The sequence below is a fragment of the Brassica oleracea genome, chromosome C7 (genome assembly GCF_000695525.1).
Source record: "Brassica oleracea var. oleracea cultivar TO1000 chromosome C7, BOL, whole genome shotgun sequence".
Taxonomy (NCBI): Eukaryota; Viridiplantae; Streptophyta; class Magnoliopsida; order Brassicales; family Brassicaceae; genus Brassica; species Brassica oleracea.
The window spans coordinates 41,172,806-41,196,921 of record NC_027754.1 but is presented as its reverse complement, the minus strand read 5'-3'; the positions used below and the strand labels follow the sequence as shown (position 1 = coordinate 41,196,921).

The window sequence follows — 24,116 nt, the reverse complement described above, 5'->3', positions numbered from 1 at the left end:
TGAGATTTGTTGTTAAACGTCTAACCTGTTTTAGTGATATCTAACATTATTTTTAGCTGAGCTATGAAAGTTTTATCCGGATACCTATATTTTCAAGCATTTGTGTTTTTTTATTGAAGCTAATAATATGTTTGAAAAGATACGTAAAAATTTAGCCGGTTACACACCATCATTTAGACTACCCATCTTTGTATACGAGGGAAAATGGGCATTTACTACAGCAATGTGTTCTTATATAAATATAAAATTAGCCGTCCACTGCGTAAGTAGTATAAAATTAGCCTTCCACCGTAGCCATCCATCTTTATAAAAACAAGTAAATAACGTGTTATCAATTTAAATATAAAATTAGCCGTCTACTCTTTGCTATAGCCATTCCTGTAAATATTTTCACAATACATAATCCAAACAGATCTCGAATTGTAACAACCATTAAAACAAACAATTCAAATCATTGAATAAGTACTAGAAACTAAAAGATTAAGTATGTAACAAAAATAAAAAAAAATTCATAATGGATAAATGAAGAATCGGTGAAGGAATAATAAATCTGCAACAACAAGATGGAAAACATCATTGGTAGCTTAATATCATTAATGGAGGAAAGAAGACAGATCTTCCCATGAAGTTTAAAATAGTGAATATTCTGAACCCTCCGATGTACCACCTCCCGCTGATAAACATGTGTGGCAGCTTTGACGTCTGCGCATGTCTTTGCTTCTTTTGTGTCAAAAATTTGCTCCAACTCCATCTTCAAAGACCCATCCTTTGAAAGACTTAATCTTCGATTCACGCTAGGAAGCTACGAGATCGTTGTGACAACTCGTCATTGCCATGTCTATCTCAGTCGCAAAGTATTCCTTCACCATTTTGGACAAAATCTTTGTAGGAAAAGAAAAGATGGCGGAGAAGAAATAAAAAAAGGCTCTTTTTTTTACATTCTCTCTCTATCTTTCCAGATATCTAATAAAATCTTTCACGTATCTTTTCAAATCTTTTTGATATTTTACAAAATCTATATGTCAGCTAATATCGTATAATAGGAATTGAGTTGAAAGTCGAACAGTCTACGGTGAAGGGCTGAAGTCGTCATTTCACAACTATCTTATCTATAATGAAACCTAACTTATACTGTTATTGGCATTTACCTAATTTCATAGTTTTTATGGGTTTTGAGCAAATTAGCTAAAAAACAATAAAAAAATATTCCAGTTTTCAATAAAATTTGAATCCTAACTTGTAGTGAATATTTAGGTATATACGTGTTGACGTCAATGTGCACATGTACGTAGGACTGGATAAAATATCTGTAAATGTCGATTTGATTTGTTATTATTTTCGATTTGAATAGAAAATTCAGATATCCATAACTCTACAAAGCAAAACAAATACTAATATGCAATATGCAATATCCGTAAAACCGAAACAAATCACAAATATTAATATTTTAGAATTGTATATTCGACAAACAACATATGATATGATATCAACCATTGTGATATTTTAGAAGTGTATATTCTACAAACAACCTATGATACGAAACAAATCAAAATATTAATATTTTAGAACTCATACCTTTTATTGAAAACAGTAGTTTTTTTCCCAAAATGTTTATCGCTGGTTTGCAAATTGCAACATACGTTTAATATTTTTTTCAAAAAAAAAAACATGCGTTTAATATCTTGACGACGATAGGGAATTTTGATACTATTAAATGCTGAATATATGCGGTCAACGTACAGTTTAATGCTGACGTTTTTCACCAAAGGAAGTGAAATCTTTCGGTATATATAAAACAAAGAAGCATTATTTCAACGTACACTTCTCATAAACTCTAGTTACAGTGTTAAACAAAAAAGAGAGTTTTAGAAATGATTCAGTCAAGATATGTTTTCTTTGCTTTCCTTGCTCTCTCCTTTTTACTTGCAGGTTAGTCTCATTAGATCTAAATCGTTATAAAATTTTATTTATTTATATATTTGTTTGTTATTGCTATTCCTCAAAAGTCAAAACAAATCTTGAACATGTGTTTGTGTTGCAGATGTTGAAGCTACAGAACTGGTGAGTGATGGTTCGATTTTTTCTCCCAACAAAGGAGCAGCTTCATTGTGTTGCAACGATCACTCCGTATTTGGAGTATGTGTTGATAGAAATTGCAACAAGTGGTGTCGCCAAGGTTGTGCCTCTAAGAGAGGTGGCTTTTGCAAGAAGAAACTGACGAACATAGTTTGTCACTGCTACTGCTAATTAAAACTATATATAAACTCTATGTTAAACTCTTTCATACTGTTCTTTTTTTCTACTTCAAAATATAATAATTCTATGCGCCTTATATATATATAAATGGTCTGAATGGTTACCGTGGATTTGGTAATATAAGCTGGGCGAAATTAAAGTACGGTATGGTTCATGCGGTTTGTGAGACATGTGCGGTTTCGATAAAAAAAGTAATACGGTTTTAATAAAACAAATAGTGCGGTTTTGATAGAAAAATATTGTAATATTATTTATTTGAATATATGAACCTAATAAAATGTGTTTATTAATTTTCTAGATAAATAGTAAATATAATGTAAAATATTTTTTTAAATCCACAACTTTTTTATTCAAATTTAAAAACTAAAACTAAACCATCTGTTTTGGTAAGTTAACCAATTATTTGACCATCAGATTTAGTTCAGATAGCAAAGGAACATATAGCATCTTAAAGGTATAGATTTTTTTTTTGGAAAATTCTGGATACTGAAAAACATTCAGTGTTACAAATGTATTTTAAATATTTTTATCACATTTTTATGTATATAAATCCTATGAGTATTAAGGTACACCTTTTTTTGTTCCGTTGAAATATTTTAGATACAAAAATAAATAAATTTATTTTAGTTTATGATTTAGTTCTTTATGTTTGGTAATTTTTTTTTGTTTTGGTTAAAATGCTAGAAATTAGTTACAGTAGTCTATAATATATCCTTACATTTTATCTAATAATGTTAGTAGTAAATACTTAATATATTTGACTAACTTTGTAACACTGAAAAGTCAATTACAAAATAACGCACATTAACGTACAAAATAACGCACATTAACGTAGGGCCCGCACCACAACCAAAGCGTAATCACTATATGTGCGGTTTTGTAGCAAAATAGAAACAAAATTTTTTTTTTTTTGTTTTGTTTTCACAGGTGCGTTTTTGATCACTTACTGTTGTGTTATTCAATTTTTTTTCTTGATTGGTAATATATGCGTTTTTTCACTCTACATACGACAAATACGCCCCGCTTTTTGGACGCCAATCACAACAAAATTCTTGAAAACAACATTACGTATATGTGAAATTGTTTTTGGGTACCTTGTCGTGAAGTAGACGGTCTTCAATGCGACGTTTTAAGACTTTTAGTCCCCTTGATTATTATTGTTTTGAAAAAAAATATATATATATATATATAATATATAAATTTCCGTTCGTAAATAAATAAATTTGCTTTAGATCTAGTGATAGACTTACTTATAGTAGAATATGCAAATGGTATTAGCTAGTTCTTATTGGTAGCTCGACGACAATCAAACGCTATAGAGACCCCTAATTTGAAATGTTCATGCTATTCTTCTTATAAAAATAATAGAACTACTGATATTTGAAAGGATTTATATATAAATAAGTTTATATCGGATTACAAGATTTGATATATTTATGGAGAAACTGATTGTGGTAATATTAGTTGATCCTTAAACTGCATATAGGTTAGAAGAACCTAGCACAATGTAGTTTATTCATATCGTAGGATTACAACATTGCTTAGAAAGAACAAAATAGTGCTTAACAGCCCACCTTCTAAAATAAGTGATAGTTTTTTTGTGGCGCCAGTTAAGAGATGTCGATGATGCTGAGTAGACACCAAACTTAGGTGAAAACATACATTATTCAATAGACGGTGTTGAAGAACTTCACACGTGACATAAACAATATTTTTGGGGTATATTGGAAGGATCGTTTATTTCGGCACAATTAGATATCAATAAACATAAAATTAACTTATAAAATGGTTAATATATGTCAAATTTTAATTGTAAGAAAATATTTTAGATTCCTAAATTTGACCCTATAATAACTAACATTACTTGAACTATTGTACATATGTTACCAAATCATAACTAATGAACAATCATGCTTACAATTTATATTCACTCATCTATGTGGAAAACAGTTTAATTCTATTAAATTTAAATTTATTTGATTAGAATTGTTTAAATTTACACACTTTAAATTTATTTTCTATCAATTTTTTTTTTAAAAATTAAAAATTAATTTTTAAATGTAAATACGTGAGTAGATTTTTCAGGATATAATCATAAAAGTGTTTACAACTTTTTATTTATTCACAAAATATAGGTATAGTTTGAGCCCTCCCAGCCCTAAAATTTACCGAGCTTGAGTTTAGTTTTGTTAACCTCTTCAGACTAAGTCCATTTGGACTTTGGATATATATTTTGAGCTTAACCCCATTTGGGTTAGGACCGGTCCAAAAATTCAAAACTTTGTATTTTAGTTCAAATATTATCATTTCTGCAATCAAAGTAACATTATTTAAAAATATTTTTGATCCAAACTCTAATACAACAATATGAAAGTGTTTAATACATCTTATTGTTTGATCATTACAAGTGTCACATTTAAATTTTGCAAATGTACCTTCTTCTTTTATGTACAACATTTTTTTTTTCAAAATACAAAGTATGAAACGTTGAATCATGTTTATCATAAATTTTGTTCTCTTATATATTTAGTTTTAATTTATATTTGATTATTTAAATTTGGTTTTTTTATAATATGTTTTTAAAACAAACGGAAAAGTAAATTATTTTTGATAAAGAAGAAAAGTTTAAATTCACTTTATATATTTTTAAAACAGTTGAAACTATTTTTTTTATGAAAATTCACATGTATTAAAACGACAGAAGTGACTATGATAAATTATTTTTTGAAAGGCCCAAAAAGCTCGAAAAGCACTGTAGCCTTATAAAGACCAGACCAGACTTTAAATTTGAGATCCAAAATATTTTCGGACCAGACGGGGCTCAAATATTTACGGACTTAGCAAGTTTCGGCCGGGACGGACCGGCCTGAATTGACACCCCTAGTTGCAACAAATGGTGTCTTCAAGGTTGTGACTCTAAGACTGGTGGATATTGCAAGAACGAAACTGGTGGACTATAAACTTAACGTTCATTTCCTCTTAATACTGAAAAGCGACAATAACAATAAACAATATTTCTTGCTATTTCACATCTCAAACAATTATAAACTACAACTGAACAAATAAGTTTTGATATTTAGTTTGTTTGTTAAGAGCGGTCATGGATGGTAAGTACTGAATGTTTCTTCTTAGACAATTGAACATTGTGAATTTGATTTTTGCTTTCAAGAGAGACCTTTTTCGTCATATACATTGTTCAGAAGCTTAATGAATATGAAACAGAATAAAACCAATCAGAGCCGTGCCTATGTGTTAAAAAAAAGAGGCAACTGCCTCAGGCAGGCCCCTCTTCATATGGTTAATTTTGGGGCTCCATTTTTACAATCAATTGGTCTAAAACTATTTGTATATGTCTATTTTTATTAATATTTTTCTACAAATTTAATTATATTCTTTCTGTATTAAAATAAGTGGGTTTTAAGGTTTTTGCGCACTGATTAACAAATTACAAATTTTCATTCAATCTTTCTCGTTTGTCTAAAAACAACAAATAAGTACAGATAATTCAGCCAATAAAAAATCATAATGCAGAATATAAATAGTCAAAAACATAAAATTGCATTTACTTTTAACATAGAAACTTGAAAACATTAAAATGAAACAATTTTTTTTTTCTTTTAAAGTGACACGAAGGAAGTATCATCCTTTTCCGATTTAAGTTCTATATATAGCTTTACCTTTTGAATATTCACATATTGATTGTTTTATATATTTTTTTTTATTTTTCTTCATAATTTTATCGTATACTCCTCTTATTCAATTGGTATTATAATGTTAGATGCTTTTATAACTTCGCAAGTACATTTTTAATTTTTTTTAATTAGCATGGGTGTGAATTTTTTGGGTCATCATTCTTTGAATAAATGTAAACAATCTTAATAAATATTTTTCATTAACTATTTTCATATTTATGTTTACTAACTTGACAATCAGAAGAAATTTTTTTTTTTATTACGGCTCCAATTTTTAGAATTGCCTTAGGCTCCATATAGTCTAGGCACGGCACTGCATGGGATTTTGAGGAATCTATGCCTATGTAATTAATGACCAAACAATTCTATACCTTTTGGAATAACAATGTTCATGGAATTAAGGTTAGTATTCATGTATATCGTTAATTGAGCTATCATCTACGTGCTACATTACATAATAAGCTTATACTTCTGGTCAAATGAATGTTGAAGTACTACTAGAGAAAATAATTAGTCAATTTAATCACATCATAGATAAAGTTTACAGAGCTTTGTTTTATCTGCTCGCAGCCAATCACAATATACATAAGACTCTAAGGCCCTGATTGGCAGAGCATTAGCATTAACAGTAGCAGTATGCTATAGAAACAGTATGCTGCAGGATCTGTATGTTTTTGCTAACTGTTTAATAGGATGATTGGTAGAACAGTATGAGTATGCTATTTAAAATTATTATAAAAATTAGTATATAATATATAATATATTTATTTTTAATTAGTATATTAATATATTTATTTTAAATGAATATATTTCTAATATATATATATATATATATATTAACATATAAAATTAAAAAGATATATACTTAATTTATTTTATTTAAAAATTTAAAAATTATGTTTATATTGAAAAATATTATTTAAAAATAAATTTATAATTAAAATATATATATATTAAAATTATATTTCACATTTAAAATAAATTAAATTATAAAAAATTAAATTATAAAAAATTAAATTATAAAAAATTAAATTATATATTTTAAACGTGAAAAACTATTTTTTTAAAAAATATTTTTATTATAAATTAATTTTAGAAATCAAAATTTTATTTTCTGGATATAAAAATAATTTTATGATATTATTAAATAAAATAAATGAATTAATTATATATTTTCCTTAATTTTATAAATTATAGATGCAAATGCTCTTATAAAAGCTTCATGTGAAAGCATTGGCCAGAGAGCATTTGGAGAGCATTTGCATTTAGTAAATACTTCTCTAAATACTTTTCTAACAATTGTTGATTGGATAATGTAGAGCATAATGCTAATGATAATGCTCTATCAATCAAGGCCTAAAAGTTAACACTTTCTACATCCTTAACCTTAAACAAAACTTTGGCGTAAATCTCTTCCAAAGGATTACCACAACAAAGGTTAGATAATGTTTGGTCAAATGTTATTGTATCCGTTTGAACCAACAAAAGCGTCTGTAGTCCAACGGTTAGGATAATTGCCTTCCAAGCAATAGACCCGGGTTCAACTCCCGGCAGACGCATTTTTTATATGTTTAATGGGGAATCTTTTTGATGCGACAACATAGTGTATATGTTTTAGCTACAGACATCTCTCAATCGATCTTGGTTAGTTTCTTACACTGTTTGCGGGTCCATTGACACGTGGCGGTCGGCGATTGGTTCTCTTTTTAATTTTTTTTTTAATCAGACAAAACAAAACAAAACAAAACAAAAACAAAAAGAAAATTTAAGAAACCTCTAACAGTTTCAGCTATAATCATACCCTTATGCTTTGGCATGCACTGATACACATAATGATTTGGGCAGAGTTTACATTAGATGATTACAGAGTATATGTAGCATAATCGCAATGCTCATATACATTGGAAATAAACGTCAATAACCATATACAGTAGTACCGTACCATGGTTCTTACATTAACAAAAAAAATTGAACTTGACAATGTTAATATATGATTATATGAGCTTCATATTACAAATCATTGAGCACTTTCACATGGCAAATATCTCTCTGAAATTAAAAACAGTTATGCTCCAAGTTTCATCAGTTACAAATCATTGAGCAGTAGCACATGTCTCCTCAGTTATGTTCCAAGTTTGATTCACAGCCTCAAGAGTCAAGACCAAAATAAAAGAGAAGAAAACGAACCGGGATTGTTGAGACTTGTTTCTATCTAGTTGTGATAAACAGATTAAAATATTTCTACATTTTATTTAGGACTTTAGGAGTTAGATCATCATCATTCTGACAGTGGACATAGTTTACATATTTTTGGCAATGCCAACTACAGTGACTAAAACTATGATCGCCGTTTACCAATGTTAAACATGAGGGCCACCACTTTGTGACCTTTTCAAGAAAATGAAAGGCGTTAACCGGTAAATATCGGTTGTACCCCTAGTTTAAAGGGTAAAACGCCATAGATCAGACGAATCATCAGGGATGTTTTGGTCTTTTCCACAACATTTTTTTCACCCATGCCATATCAGTTTAATTGTGTGTAGATGTAGAAAGACACAAGTCTTACCCTAGTTTCACAACAGTCTCTATCTTTCTCTGTTAATCTGGGAAGACTTTTGATTCCCAAGAGGAAAAAAAAAAAAAAAAAAAACTAAAAGTGAAGTTTAGTCTTTTCTTCTTGCCGTGAGCAGTTTTAATGGCGGGTTACAAAGCAGATGATGATTACGATTACCTTTTCAAGGTGGTTCTGATCGGTGATTCGGGCGTTGGAAAGTCCAATCTGCTCTCTCGTTTCACCAGGAACGAGTTTAGCCTCGAGTCCAAGTCCACGATCGGCGTCGAGTTCGCCACTCGTAGCTTGAATGTTAAGGACAAAGTCATCAAAGCCCAGATTTGGGACACTGCTGGTCAAGAAAGGTTTGTTGTGTGACTAGTGTCTCTTCTCAATCTTGGTTCTTTACTCATTCGCCTTTAGAATTTATGGTTCTTTCATTGTAGATCTTAGGACCAGCTTATCTTGATGAAATGCAGCAGATATAAACCAATATGTACTTTGACCAATAACCAATAAGATAGCTTTTATATTATTATAGTCATTTTTGTAGGTACCGTGCGATCACTAGTGCATACTACCGAGGAGCGGTTGGGGCGCTTCTTGTCTACGACGTTACACGACACTCCACCTTCGAAAACGTTGAGAGGTGGCTTAGGGAACTCCGTGACCACACCGACCCAAACATAGTCGTGATGCTTTTGGGAAACAAATCAGATCTTCGTCATCTTATAGCTGTTCAAACCGAAGATGCTAAGTCTTTTGCGGAGAATGAATCACTCTACTTCATGGAGACTTCAGCGCTTGAAGCTACTAACGTTGAGAACGCGTTTTCGGAAGTACTCACTCAGATTCACCAAGTTGTGAGCAAGAAAGCAATGGAGGCTGGTGACGATTCAAACTCGGGTAATGTTTTTAAAGGAGAGAAGATTGATCTTGATGTCTCTGCTGTGAAGAAAACAGGTTGTTGCTCCAACTAAAGACTTGTTAGTCTCTTGCTTAATTATTTGAGGGGTTTGGTCTGTGTCCCCAAGCTAAGATCTTTTTTATTTTTTACATTCAAAATACTTTTGAAGATGTTTGCTTTATTTTTAGGAAACAAACTGTGTTATGCTTTTGATTTGCTTTGCTTGAAAGTTGCTTAGTTTTGGTCTGATTATGTACTGGTTGAGGGATTTTGTAATTTAACCCGTTTTGGTCTGATTTTTAACAAAAATAAAAATTGTATTTTATTAGAATTAGTATTTTACAAAAAATCACACTTGTACGTGATTGAACCGTTTTCATAAATATACACGCCTATAAATTTTATTTTCACTATGCTAAAAATTTCATATAAGATTTTCAAAAGACCATCTACAATAGAGTAAATATATTTTTACTCTATTATAGAGTAAATATATTTTTACTCTATTATAGAGTGAAAATAAATTACTATTAGAGCATTTTTACTTTAAATTTTATTTTAGAGTGAAAAAAGAAACTGAGCTGGAGATGTCCTAATAAATCATTTTCTGAGACTTAGAACTCCATATATTTTAGCGTAAAAACATTAATGAGTTTGTAATTAAATTATTGGACTTCCACCGAGTTATGCATTTTAATTGGCTTTGCTTGAAAACTGCTTAGCTTCGGTAAGATTCTGTACCGATTGATGGATTTTGTGGTTTAACCGGTTCCGGTCTATGGTTTGTTCAGCTTGTTTTCTTTTCAGTCCGTAAAAATCTCTAAACCAATAATTATTCTGCTAAATTTCGTGAAGAAACAACTAATAATAGAAATTATTGACAACATTTATAATTCTTTTTTTTTTAGAAAATCGATTTTTTGTTTTGTCATTTGACTTTTCTTGACTAAATCACAATCGTCACAAACGCCAAAAGAATATTCCGTTACAAAACATGACGGATCCAACCGTTTCCCGCCAAGTGAACAGCCCTTTGAAACGTAACGAAAGTAACGGCGAGTTCAAACGTCTCCTACTCCCCGAAACCTCTCAATCCGACGATCCCAGCGAGTCACCGGCGGAGCCACCGGAGAATCAGGTAGTGACCGTAGAGGAAGACGGAGAGACCACCTTAGAGTCAGTTCCTCCGTTCTCGTGGGCGAAGCTATGGAAATTCACGGGACCTGGGTTTCTCATGAGCATCGCGTTTCTAGACCCTGGAAACATCGAAGGGGACCTACAAGCCGGAGCCGTGGCTGGATACTCGCTTCTGTGGCTTCTTCTATGGGCCACGCTGATGGGACTTCTCATTCAGCTTCTCTCGGCTCGGATCGGTGTCGCGACGGGTCGGCATCTGGCGGAGATTTGCAGAAGCGAGTACCCGTCGTGGGCGAGGATACTGCTTTGGTTCATGGCGGAGGTTGCTTTGATCGGAGCTGATATTCAGGAAGTCATCGGAAGCGCTATCGCTCTTCAGATATTGACACGTGGGTTCTTACCTATTTGGGCCGGTGTTATCATCACCTCGCTTGATTGGTAAGCAAGTTAGGTCAAAATTGATGATATTCTCTATCTTTTGATGTGTGTTCTTGTATCATGGGGTTTGATTGGTAAGCAAGTTAGGTCAAAAATTGGTGACTTTTAATTGTGTTTTATTTTCTCATGTTGTTTGCTTGGTAAGCAAGTTAGGTCAAAATTGATGATATTCTCTATCTTTTGATGTGTGTTCTTGTATCATGGGGTTTGATTGGTAAGCAAGTTAGGTCAAAAATTGGTGACTTTTAATTGTGTTTTATTTTCTCATGTTGTTTGCTTGGTAAGCAAGTTAGGTCAAAATTGATGATATTCTCTATCTTTTGATGTGTGTTCTTGTATCATGGGGTTTGATTGGTAAGCAAGTTAGGTCAAAAATTGGTGACTTTTAATTGTGTTTTATTTTCTCATGTTGTTTGCTTGGTAAGCAAGTTAGGTCAAAATTGATGATATTCTCTATCTTTTGATGTGTGTTCTTGTATCATGGGGTTTGATTGGTAAGCAAGTTAGGTCAAAATTGCTGAATCTCTCTATCTTTCATGTGTGTTTTTGTACCATGTCCTTTGATAGGTAAGCAAGTTAGGTCAAAATTGGTGATATTCTCTCTATCTTTTGATGTGTGTTTTTGTATCATGCCCTTTGATTGGTAAGGAAGTTAGGTAGATGCTCTCTTTTTTTATGTGTGTTCTTGTGAAATAGCTTTTTGATTTAGTTCATATCTGGAGAAATTGAAGAGGATCAGATGCTTATGCTTAATCTTGTGAAATGACAGCTTCTTGATTTCGTATTTGGAGAAGTGTGGAATGAGGAAACTAGAAGGTCTTTTCGCGGTTTTAATCGCGACAATGGCTCTTTCCTTTGCTTGGATGTTCAATGAAACTAAACCGAGCAGAGAAGAACTAATCATAGGTACTTGAAATTTTAAGAATATGACATTGTCTTTTATTGATACCAGTTCTTGATTTTTTTTTAATTATTTGATGACTTGAAAGGCATTCTTATTCCGAAGCTCGGATCAAAGACAATCAGACAAGCTGTTGGAGTAGTGGGATGCGTAATAACGCCTCACAATGTGTTCTTGCATTCCGCTTTAGTGCAGTCCAGGAAGACCAACCCAAAGGACATACACAGAGTTCAAGAAGCTCTCAACTACTACAACATCGAATCAACCGCCGCGCTTTTTGTCTCTTTCATGATCAATCTCTTTGTAACCGCGGTTTTCGCTAAAGGGTTTTATGGAACCAAACAGGCTGATAGTATAGGACTAGTTAACGCGGGACATTACCTACAGGAGAAGTATGGCGGCGGGGTTTTCCCCATACTATACATTTGGGGGATCGGTTTGTTAGCTGCTGGACAAAGCAGTACCATTACAGGAACTTACGCTGGACAGTTTATAATGGAAGGGTTCTTAGATCTTCAGATGGAGCAATGGCTATCAGCTTTTATAACAAGAAGCTTTGCGATTGTGCCAACTATGGTTGTAGCGCTTATGTTCAACACATCAGAGGGGTCGCTTGATGTTTTAAACGAATGGCTTAACATTCTTCAGTCGATGCAGATTCCTTTCGCTGTTATTCCTCTATTGACTATGGTTTCTAATGAACATATCATGGGTGTCTTCAAAATCGGACCTTCGCTTGAGGTAAGCTTGTTTTGTTTTATTTTTTTTTTCATTTTTGTTTGTTGTTGTAATGTGAATTGTAACGAGTCAGTTTTTGAATCTTTGTAGAAGCTAGCGTGGACCGTGGCGGTGTTTGTGATGATGATAAATGGGTATCTTCTTCTTGATTTCTTCATGGCAGCAGCGAACGGGTTTTTTGTTGGGTTACTGGTTTTTGCTGGAGTAGTGGCATACGTCAGTTTCATCATTTATCTTGTTTCCTATAGAAGATCACAGTTTTCTTCTTGGTCGAGCTTAGAAATGTCACAGAGAGTTGTTTCCACAGAGACGTAGAAAACCAAAACTGACTCACGAACTTTTCAGCCCTTAAACACGTCAGAGCAAAGACAGAAGCGGTTTGATCGATTTTGAGTTGATGGTTCTGCTGCATTTTGTGCTCGATTGCTGGATTTCAGAGAGTAGACCAGTGGCAACTGGGTTGTGAGATTAGGGAAAGACCGAATGGGATACATTTGTAGATTGATTTGTTGAATTTGTATTGTAACATCATTGCAAATATTGAGTAGAATTATGTAAAATACGTTCAACATTAATAAACAAAGAAGCGGTTAACCAGAAGAAGAAAAACAAAAACAAAAAACAGAGAAGTGTGGTAGTAGTAAGGTTAGAATTAGAAACATGTTACCTTTTTGATCTTAATTATATTATTGGTTGCTGCAGATTCATCGATTCTGTGAGTATTTGTGCCGCTGTTTTCTATGTTAATTTGAATGTTTGACTGATCATTTGCTTATGTGCATTATTTTGTAATTTATTAGCAACAATTTGATTTTGTCATTTATTAGCAACAGTTTGAAAAATTGTTCATCTATGTTAATAAAATGAAGTAATTTCGAGTTCAAAATTACAAATTCTGCCACTAAGATATTAATCATTTACCCATCTTACCATTAAATATTTTTCCATTATTTAAAACAAGCATGTAACATACATTAATCGTTTCTAAATAATTAATGATAAACAATATTATTTCATATATAATGGAAAACAAAAAATATAATGGAAACAAAACAATACATTTTTTTTACATAATTAATTATGTATTGCTAATAATTTAATATTTTAATTATACATGTAAATACCAAATTTATTAATATATAAATTATTGATCCCAAATAATATTCAAAAAAATTATTTTACAGTTTATTCTCCAATCTAGAATTCGATCTCAAAACTAATAAAATATATATACAAAAAATATTATAAAATGATATTTTGAAACAGTAAATTACTATAAAAACATTCCGGCCGGGCCCGTTTCAAAAAACTACCCAAATCTTTAAATGCTAATTATTTTAAAATTATATATACACTTAAAATGCTGACTATTTTAAAACTATATAAATACATTTTAAAATGTTGACGTGATGGAGAAAGTATGGTGACGCTTAGGAGGCAAGCAATTATCTGCCGATGGTTAGAGACAAAACATTAGGTGTCACATCAGACACACTAACTTAACTGAAACTTTCCTTCACTATGCCGCAAAATCTACTTCTTGCCCAACTAAACAATGTATGTTTTAGCTAGCCGTCAGCTTTCTCAGAAAAAAATTGGTGAACGATAGAAACTTCTCAACTTCCGATTTTTTTCACCAATCCACCAAACTTTTTTAAAACAGAAAAAAATCTCCTTTTCCCACGCTATTACAAAACACACCCATGACTTCTCAATCTCTTACCCAGCCAAAAATCTGAGTCCCTAACTAGGGTTCTTTTCTTATCTCTCTCTCTCAAGGGAAAACGAAGATGATGGAGTCTAAGTCTCCGGTCTGCAACACGTGCGGAGAGGAGATTGGTGTGAAACCAAACGGAGAGTTCTTCGTTGCTTGCCATGAGTGTAGTTTCCCGATCTGCAAAGCATGTCTTGAATATGAATTCAAAGAAGGTCGAAGAATCTGCTTGCGTTGCGGCAATCCTTATGATGGTATTATCACATTTATTCAAATGTTTTTCCATAAATTTTTGCTTCTTCTTTTTTTTGTTAAACGTAGTTTCACAGTTTATGATTTTTTCTTTGTTTACTCCTCAGAGAATGTGCTTGATGATGTTGAGACAAAGACATCTAAACACCAATCCACTATTGCAACACACATCAGTAACACTCCTCAGGTGTGTACTATACGATTAGTTGCTTTTTTTGTCTTAATAAAATTTTCAAAACGTATTTGATTAAGATTTTCTTTATTATTTTGTAGGATTCTGGAATTCATGCTAGACATGTAAGTACAGTCTCCACAATAGACAATGGTAAGAACTAATATCCAAAAGTTTAAAATTTTGATGAGTTTAAATAGTTTAAAAACTAACCAATGAAATTGTGATTTGTCCTTGAAGAACTTAATGATGAATACGGAAACCCGATATGGAAGAACAGAGTTGATAGCTGGAAAGACAAGAAAAGCAAGAAGAAGAAGAAACATGCAAAGGCAACAAAAGATGAAGACCCTGATGCTCAGGTTCCTCCCCAACAGCACATGGAAGATATATCACTGTAAGCACATTCTCAATCATGGAACAACATAGTCTTTGTACATTAATCACCAGAAAGTTTGAGAAACTGATTGGTCTGTGTCATTTCTCAGAAACGCAGAGGCTGCTTCTGCTACAGATGTGCTCTCGGTTGTGATACCTATCCCAAGGACAAAGATAACTTCATACAGAATCGTTATCATCATGCGACTGACCATCTTGGCTCTGTTCTTCCACTACCGTATCACCCATCCTGTGGACAGTGCTTACGGTCTATGGCTAACATCTGTGATATGTGAGATCTGGTTTGCTTTCTCATGGGTGTTGGATCAGTTTCCTAAATGGTCTCCTATCAACAGAGAAACTTACATCGACCGTTTATCCGCAAGGTAACAAATCTTTCACAATTACTTAACCTACACGGTAGGTCAAAATATCTCCGATATCTTGTCTCAAACATTTGTGCAGATTCGAAAGAGAAGGCGAGCCATCACAGCTTGCAGCTGTGGATTTCTTTGTCAGTACAGTAGATCCGTTGAAGGAGCCTCCTCTGATCACTGCAAACACCGTTCTTTCGATCCTGGCCCTTGATTATCCGGTGGATAAGGTCTCTTGCTATGTATCTGATGATGGTGCAGCGATGCTTTCGTTTGAGTCTTTGGTTGAGACAGCAGATTTTGCTAGGAAATGGGTGCCTTTCTGCAAGAAGTACTCGATAGAGCCACGAGCTCCGGAGTTTTACTTCTCGCTTAAAATCGATTACTTGAGGGACAAGGTTCAGCCTTCTTTTGTCAAAGAACGTAGAGCCATGAAAGTAAGTAAGACAAAAGGCTTTATCCATAACATTATCAAAAACTTAACTCTTGGTTTCTTTGTAGAGAGATTATGAAGAGTTCAAGATCAGAATGAATGCTTTAGTGGCCAAGGCTCAAAAGACACCAGAAGAAGGATGGACAATGCAAGATGGAACCTCTTGGCCTGGAAACAATACTCGTGACCATCCCGGAATGATTCAGGTTTTATATCTCAAACATTTCTCAAGAATATACTCGTAGATTCTTCTTCTGACGTTTTGATCTTCTCTTGGTAGGTTTTTCTTGGATATAGCGGTGCGCGTGATATTGAAGGAAACGAACTTCCAAGATTAGTATACGTCTCTAGAGAGAAGAGACCTGGATATCAGCATCACAAGAAGGCTGGTGCAGAGAACGCATTGGTAAAAACTTCAACTTATTGGCATAATCCAAGAAAACTTGTGACACAATCCTAATGAGTTTGTTTTCATAATTTCATTGTAGGTGAGGGTTTCCGCGGTGCTAACGAATGCTCCATTCATTCTCAATCTTGATTGTGATCACTACGTCAACAACAGTAAGGCCGTCCGTGAAGCAATGTGCTTCTTAATGGATCCAGTCGTTGGTCAAGACGTTTGCTATGTTCAGTTCCCACAGAGATTCGATGGAATCGACAAGAGTGATCGATACGCTAACCGAAACATAGTTTTCTTCGACGTAAGTTACCTAAAAATTTCCCTCATAAATTCAAGAAAATCTTGAATTTCTTCTGATACCTTGTGACTTTTAATTTCAGGTTAATATGAGAGGGCTTGATGGGATCCAAGGACCGGTCTATGTCGGAACCGGTTGTGTCTTTAGAAGACAAGCACTGTACGGATATAGCCCACCTTCTAAACCAAAGATGTTACCGCAATCTTCTTCCTCGTCTTGTTGCTGCTGTCCAAGCAAGAAAAAACAAACACAAGATCCTTCAGAGATTTACAAAGACGCAAAGCGAGAAGAACTTGACGCTGCAATCTTTAACCTAGGAGACCTAGACAACTACGATGAGTACGAGAGATCCATGCTCATTTCACAAACCAGCTTTGAGAAAACGTTTGGTCTCTCTGCGGTTTTCATCGAGTCTACACTTATGGAGAACGGTGGCGTTCCTGACTCTGTGAACCCTTCAACGCTCATCAAAGAAGCTATTCATGTCATTAGTTGCGGATATGAAGAGAAAACTGAATGGGGAAAAGAAGTAAGTAACTCTTTCTTATCTTTACTATCAATATTTAAAACTATTACTATATATGGTAATATATTGTAATAATCTTTATTTTTGTTTTTGTAGATCGGATGGATTTATGGATCAATCACGGAAGATATTTTGACGGGTTTCAAGATGCATTGCCGTGGATGGAGATCTATTTACTGTATGCCACTAAGACCAGCTTTTAAAGGGTCAGCTCCTATCAATCTATCTGATAGGCTTCACCAGGTTCTGCGTTGGGCTCTTGGCTCGGTTGAGATCTTCCTTAGTAGACATTGTCCTCTCTGGTATGGTTGCAGTGGAGGCCGCCTCAAGTGGCTCCAGAGAATGGCTTATATTAACACCATTGTTTATCCCTTCACTTCCTTGCCTCTTGTTGCTTACTGTACCCTTCCCGCCATTTGTCTTCTCACCGGCAAATTCATCATCCCAACGGTAACTTGTCAAACAAGTAACATTTTAGGGGGTTGTGTATTTTGGTTATTTTACTAATCTTGTTGTTATTTTATTGCAGCTATCAAACCTAGCAAGCATGCTGTTTCTAGGTCTCTTCATATCAATCATCTTAACAAGCGTCCTTGAGCTTAGATGGAGTGGAGTGAGCATTGAAGACTTGTGGAGAAACGAGCAGTTTTGGGTGATTGGAGGTGTCTCAGCTCATCTGTTTGCTGTATTCCAAGGCTTCCTCAAAATGCTCGCCGGTCTCGACACAAACTTCACAGTCACATCGAAAACCGCAGAAGATTTGGAGTTCGGTGAGCTTTACATTGTCAAATGGACAACTCTCTTGATCCCTCCAACATCACTTCTCATAATAAACTTGGTTGGAGTCGTTGCTGGATTCTCTGATGCTTTAAACAAAGGTTATGAAGCTTGGGGACCATTGTTTGGGAAGATTTTCTTCGCCTTTTGGGTCGTTCTTCATCTTTATCCTTTCCTTAAAGGTCTTATGGGAAGACAGAACAGAACGCCCACCATTGTTATTCTCTGGTCTATCTTGCTGGCTTCAGTGTTTTCTCTTGTTTGGGTTCGTATCAATCCTTTTGTCTCTAAGACTGACACGACCTCACTTTCGCAGAACTGCCTTTTGATTGATTGCTAAGAGGTGATGCTATGTATCCCTTTGAATGATTGATGATCTGTTTTTTTGTTGTTGTTTTGTAAAACTTTCCTTTCTTGTCACAGAAGTTTTCTTATGTGGTTGCTTGTTCCACAAATTAAGTAATATTCTTGTTGGACAAGTTAGGTTTGAAGTTTCTGTTACTTCGACATGTTAAAACTAATCTTCAACTTCTTCTCTTTTGGTCACAATTCTTCACTTTCTTAAATATCTTACATAATATATCTTTGACTATATAATTATACTTTTCATCAAAAATATGCAAACATTGAGACAAACACATAACATTACAATCAAGATGCTAGTAGAATGATATTTTGTTGTTCTATTCAGTTGAAACAAAACCCTGCGAGTTGAATTATTTTTGATTAGTTTGGTGAATATGTCTCATTCAAAAAAAAAAACTGAAATTAAAAAATAAAAACAATACAAATCAGAATCCATGAGCAAAAGTATCAGTGTCAGGCTGAGGAAGGTCATCAAGTAATGAGTCAATGCTACATCCTTCCACAAGAAGCTTCTCATTGAATCCAAAGTCATCAGTAAACACACATTCAGGTACCATCCTGTCTAGTCCGTAAAGGTCATCTTCATTCTTCTTATTCTCTTCCTCAACCGCCACAAAATCCTTCTTCTTGTTACTCTCTCTGCGTCTACCTCTTGCAGGCACAGAGGAAAACGACAAGGCTTTCAAATCCAAACTCTTTATGTAATCCTGCAACAGAGAAGGTCTTGGATACTTAGATCTACACTTTCTCTTAGAGAATTGTCTTCGTTTTGTTGCGTTCCAGTGGTTCTTGATCGAGTTCTCTGTTCTTCCAGGGAGTCTTTTGGCAATCTCTGCCCATTTGTTCCCAATCTCTTTATGAAATTGTATAAGCACTCTGTCTTCTTCTTCACTCCATGTTTCCTTCTACAACAAATATATTCATAATCTCTAAAAACTATCTAATCTTTAGTTTCCTTAATCATCACTACGTAAATGGTAGGTTACTAGTTCATACCTTAATGTCAGGTCTCAAATGGTTATGCCATCTCTCTCTACATTGCTTCCCAATCCTTCCCGGTAACACTTGTGCAATATGCGACCATTTTCGCAATCCATATTTCTCCACAAATTGAATCACTATCCTATTATCAAAAACAATTACTCTTTACTAATAAACCGCAAAAATGGAAAAGTTTATCCAACTATTGTTAGTAATATTGCATAATAACTTAATGTAGTTCAAGGAGTCTCATATTTTAATGAGACTAATATATAATTTATGAAGTATTGATCTTAAGCTATATTATGTTAATGACGAACCTGTCTTCTTCAGAAGTCCATTGTCCTTTGACTAATGTTGTTTCTTTCTTTTCTTTCCATGATGATGACGACGAGGATGAAGACAACTTTCTTGTCAGAATTGGTTTGGTCTTATTGAAACTCATCGATTTATAACAATCATTATCCGCAGAAACACATGAAACTTCATCTGGCATTACGAAGTTCATAGGCTTGGTGATCTCTCTAGGAGGGTAATCAAAAGAGATCATCCCCATCATCATGTTGTCTTGTTTCATGTCCATAGGTCCATGTTTATTGACCATATTGACCATATTGTCTTGGTAAGCGCAATGCTCGAAAAGAGAACTATTGACACAAGAGGGCCTAGTTTGGATACCGAGCAAAGGATTTGAAGATGTAGAGCCATGATGATGATGATGATGATCAAACTGATGATCATGATCAAGATGTTGGAAGTCTTGAAGAAAGCTTGTGGGCTTTGATTGGTCAACGACTTGGAAGGGGAAATTTTCTTCTTTCATTTGTTCTTGATCACGTGTGAAGACGGTTTTGTTTAGAGGAGCAAATCCACTCTCGCCGACGTAATTCTCCATATTTTTTGGAAAGAAGAGAAGAAGAAACTAATTAATTAGTGGAAAAAAAGTGAAGTGTTTTTGTGTGTTGCTTTGTTCTTTCTTGTATTTGTATGGTAGGAGAAGCAATAAAGAAAGACATTTACTATACCCATTAATTTGTTAGTAAGAAAGTAACGTATGGAGTTTGTTGTTAGCACTAATGTTATTTTGATTTAATTAATTAATTCTAGAATATTTAACCTTTTTGGTTTTTTCTTAAATTGAAACTAATTTCATTGTTTAAATTTTAAAGTGTTAGCAGTTGAACTCTATGGTTTAAAATGAAAACTTTTGCCAACTTAAAGATTTAAAATGTGGTTTTCCCTAACATGAATGTAAGGAAGAAAAATGCAAATTTGTTTCATAGTTTATACTTAATTAAGATTTAAAATGTGATTTTTCCCATATTCAAGTTTAAACTGTATAATCTTGAAGTAAATTTAAATATATTGGAAATGAAATAAAGAAAATGTGAGATAAAAAAAAACTTTTCTGTTGACGTTACATATTGGGTGTTGTTAAATTTGGGGTAAACATAGTTGAATGTTTGACAAAACGCTAGTACGAATTTAATCTACCTTTTAATGTGCTAACAATTCATCTATTGTAAAATATATTTAGTTGAGTTAGTTAATATAGTCAACAACAAATGTAATAACCATTTTGATGCTAAGGAGTGTCTTGACCATTTAGCTTTAAGGTCTATAGTCTAATCAATGGATTCAAGAAGAGAGATATCTTCGTTTGACGTTACAAAGGATAGTATCTTCTATGCTAGATTTTCTGCATTCGTAATTTCTTATATAAGAGGTTGTACTAATTATTTGTAATTTGATACAACTTAATTGATGGGATTAAGTGGGCTTAGAAACCTAGACCACGTGGGGTTACCAAAGAGACAAGTAGCTCGACCTTCTGCTTTAGGTCCAGGAGGTAAGCTTCAAAATAGCAAAGAGCCATAAAGCTTTAGAAGAAATGACGCAGAAGGAAGAGAAAACTCCATTGATTGAAACTATGAAACTTGCAGAACTAAAACTAAAAGATCGTCTGATTGAAAACCTTCATTCTCTGTCATGCAAAACAGAGAGAAGAGATATGGATTGGAATAGTTTAAAGCATAGAGATTGTTTAAAATTGATAAAGATAACCTCCAAAAATTGTTGATATCTCGAGGGTACTCAGATTCTAAACCAACTGAAGTTAAAAAAAGATACAAAAAACAAGAGATCCCAACGCGATGTTCTGAGACAGAGCTAACACCACAAAACAAACTAGAAACAAACTCTTTAACCAGTGATGTTCTGGGACTTGTTGAGGATAACACCTTCATACTTAACTTGGAACCACTTCATGGCATCATCCTTTGTAACTCTATGTTGAATCCCAACGCGAGTCTTGCACCTACGGCGACGAGCAACACGGTATCCAGGACGTTCAAGAACAACATAGAAGTCCATTCCATAGATACCAGTGGAAGGATCGTACCTGAAGAACAAAAAAAATGCAGAATCATGAGAAAACTACTCTCTCTTAAAACAAAGAGTGCTCTAACCAAATGAGCCAAACAAACACTTACTTGATTCCAAGATCAATGTGCTCCTGGATACCGAACCCAAAGCAGCCAGTGTCACTGAAGTTCCTCCTCAGGAGCTCGTACTCCTTCACTTTCAATCCACTCTCAAGAAGCTGCATGGCCTTGTCTCCCCTCACGGTGACGTAGCAAGCAATCTTCTCGTTACGCCTGATTCCGAAAGACCTCACAGTGTACCTCGCTGTTCACAATCAACAACCATTCTCAAAATTACAGACACAGCATATAATTAAAACGCTCAGACATACCCTTGGAGAAGACAGGGGTTTGACCACTGAGCTGTTCCAACACCTACACAAATTACCGCCAAAACCCTCGTTCAGACAAAACAATGGTAACAAAGCAAATGATGCTAAACCGTAAAGACTTGATTTTGAACACTCTTCGAAGTAAAGAACGAACCTTGGAGGCACGAGTGAGACGATCACCACTCTCACCAACAGAGATGTTGAGAACGAGCTTCTGGACCTTGATGTCCCTCATAGGGTTCGAGAGCTTCTTCTCTGACGCCTGCATCACAGTACAAGTAGGTTAAAATTCTAAAAAAATGAAATCTTTTCGAACGGAACATAGAAGCAAGAAGCAAGAAGCAAGAAGCAAGAAGCAATCTAGAGGATACAAGAGTTTGAGCAAAGGTACCATCTTTGGGATTAAAGACTCGAGGGAGATGGGCTAAGAGGAGTGGCAGTGACGGCCGCGAAGTCTGGTAATTATATGAGAGACGCTTTAGGGTTTGTTCTAGATGTAATGACGAGAGTGCCCCGCTCCTAGATATGACAAATAAAAAATAAACTCCGTTGCCGGGCTTCGAACCCGGGTCTCTCGGGTGAGAGCCGAGTATCCTGACCAGCTAGACTACAACGGAATTGTTGTTAAGCTAAGCAACCGTAGTTTATTTATCTGTTTATTCTGGCTAGTTGTTATTTGGAATCATTTGCCTTTAGTTAGTCATAAATAAACCATTTCATAAATCAGTATGACTGTATAGTACATGATTTGAAGGTTAAATAATCATATAACAAATAGCTCTGAAATTAGAATTTCTAAATCCATTAAATTATACAAACTAATAATCCCATAAAACACAAATAGTAACTTCTGTTAATTCGAAAAGAGAAAGAGTATTGAGATTAGCCCTTGTAAAAGAAAGAGAGTCATAAGCAAACCATTTCATAAAATGTGTTAATAGCAACAAAACATAAGACAAACATTCAAGAGGAGGAATAAACAAAACAAAAAGCAGAGCAAGCCTTCCTCTTCTGGTAAGAAAATGGATCTCTTTGACTAATAAGATACTTTCACCTTCTTCTCAAACCTTACTATATAAGAAAACTCTTGACTAAATATCAGGAATATATATCCCACATCGGAAATTCTAAACGACATTAAGTAATATATAAAGGGTTATGGTCAATCCACTAATCACTAATTGGTTTTAAGTTGGAATACTTTGTGTAGATGAATTTGAGCGATCTGTTTTGTTCTTACTCTGATACCATGATAAGTTTTTTGGGCTTCCAACTTAAAACTAATTGGTGATTAGCGGATTGGCCATAACCCTTTATATATTACTTAATGTCCCTTAGAATTTTCGATGTGGGATATATATCCGGATATATATCCCTAATACTAAACTCACTAGGTAATAAACCGCGTCTTGCGCGGAATATGATTATTAGTTTCATTATTTTTTAATAAGAAGACATTAATCTTTTTATCTGGATATCGGTTCGGGTTTAAGTTACTTTTTTGTTTTTAATCTCCTAAAATATAACTATCATTTTAAATTAATCTTTATTTGGTTTGTTCGGTTAAAATATTTTATGTTTTAGCTTTTTTTTTTCCTATGATAATAAAAAAATTACTATTATTTGTTTGTTTTCATGTTATGAACCTTAGATAGTCGTGATGTCGAACCAATGGTTTCATATTATAGTTTCTAAACGGATAATAGTTAAAAAAAAAAATTATTAAGACAACTCATTTTACTACAATTTGGTTGATAGTGAAAGAAACATTAAAAAAGAGAATATTTTAACTTCCAAAAAAATTAGATATTTTAGTTGTGGTAAATACTTAGTTATATGGTGCTCACGTCAATTTACACATGTATGTGTATGTAAAAGTATATAAAGATGGTTGATAAATATATAAAGATATTGTTAATTAATATTAAATGACATTTTTTTCAAAATAAAACATGAAAAATAAAATTCTTAAAATGAAATTATTTAAAAAACAATATTGTCAAATTTATATACACTATAATATATAACTTATATACAATTCTTTAAATATATGTATATATATATATATAT

The 24,116-nt window shown here is 33.7% G+C and overlaps 5 protein-coding genes and 2 non-coding genes across 8 annotated transcripts; 4 read left to right on the top strand and 3 right to left on the bottom strand.

Annotated features, from left to right (window-relative positions):
• Positions 1-7,435: 7,435 nt before the first annotated feature.
• Positions 7,436-7,507, top strand: TRNAG-UCC. The gene has a single exon. It is a non-coding gene; the product is annotated as a tRNA-Gly (tRNA).
• Positions 7,508-8,492: 985 nt separating this feature from the next.
• LOC106304505 (ras-related protein RABA1d-like) lies at positions 8,493-9,665 on the top strand. The gene is made up of 2 exons (XM_013740912.1): positions 8,493-8,864; positions 9,053-9,665. The coding sequence occupies exons 1-2, from the start codon at positions 8,644-8,646 to the stop codon at positions 9,477-9,479; spliced, it is 648 nt and encodes a 215-aa protein (XP_013596366.1). The 5' UTR covers positions 8,493-8,643; the 3' UTR covers positions 9,480-9,665.
• Positions 9,666-10,358: 693 nt separating this feature from the next.
• LOC106304933 (metal transporter Nramp5) lies at positions 10,359-12,935 on the top strand. The gene is made up of 4 exons (XM_013741316.1): positions 10,359-10,981; positions 11,751-11,887; positions 11,971-12,623; positions 12,711-12,935. Exons 1-4 carry the CDS (start codon positions 10,401-10,403, stop codon positions 12,933-12,935), a joined length of 1,596 nt encoding a protein of 531 aa, XP_013596770.1. The 5' UTR covers positions 10,359-10,400.
• A 1,316-nt stretch (positions 12,936-14,251) lies between these two features.
• LOC106306637 (cellulose synthase A catalytic subunit 8 [UDP-forming]) lies at positions 14,252-18,423 on the top strand. The gene is made up of 12 exons (XM_013743318.1): positions 14,252-14,588; positions 14,694-14,773; positions 14,860-14,911; positions 14,999-15,155; positions 15,247-15,522; positions 15,602-15,947; positions 16,012-16,149; positions 16,224-16,349; positions 16,432-16,644; positions 16,724-17,170; positions 17,264-17,617; positions 17,697-18,423. Exons 1-12 carry the CDS (start codon positions 14,411-14,413, stop codon positions 18,282-18,284), a joined length of 2,955 nt encoding a protein of 984 aa, XP_013598772.1. The 5' UTR covers positions 14,252-14,410; the 3' UTR covers positions 18,285-18,423.
• Positions 18,424-18,602: 179 nt separating this feature from the next.
• LOC106305186 (transcription factor MYB98-like) lies at positions 18,603-20,279 on the bottom strand. The gene is made up of 3 exons (XM_013741552.1): positions 19,612-20,279; positions 19,307-19,433; positions 18,603-19,215 (listed from the first exon to the last, which is right to left on the bottom strand). The coding sequence occupies exons 1-3, from the start codon at positions 20,184-20,186 to the stop codon at positions 18,736-18,738; spliced, it is 1,182 nt and encodes a 393-aa protein (XP_013597006.1). The 5' UTR covers positions 20,187-20,279; the 3' UTR covers positions 18,603-18,735.
• A 1,052-nt stretch (positions 20,280-21,331) lies between these two features.
• LOC106303656 (60S ribosomal protein L11-2) lies at positions 21,332-22,529 on the bottom strand. Of its 2 annotated transcripts, XM_013739953.1 has the most exons (5): positions 22,438-22,529; positions 22,201-22,308; positions 22,047-22,089; positions 21,784-21,979; positions 21,332-21,692 (listed from the first exon to the last, which is right to left on the bottom strand). In XM_013739953.1, the coding sequence occupies exons 1-5, from the start codon at positions 22,438-22,440 to the stop codon at positions 21,494-21,496; spliced, it is 549 nt and encodes a 182-aa protein (XP_013595407.1). In that variant the 5' UTR covers positions 22,441-22,529; the 3' UTR covers positions 21,332-21,493. The 2 variants fall into 2 exon arrangements, with proteins under 2 accessions (XP_013595407.1, XP_013595406.1); XM_013739952.1 differs by lacking the exon at positions 22,438-22,529 and having other exon boundaries at positions 22,201-22,314.
• Positions 22,530-22,590: 61 nt separating this feature from the next.
• TRNAE-CUC lies at positions 22,591-22,663 on the bottom strand. The gene has a single exon. It is a non-coding gene; the product is annotated as a tRNA-Glu (tRNA).
• Between the last annotated feature and the right edge of the window lie 1,453 nt (positions 22,664-24,116).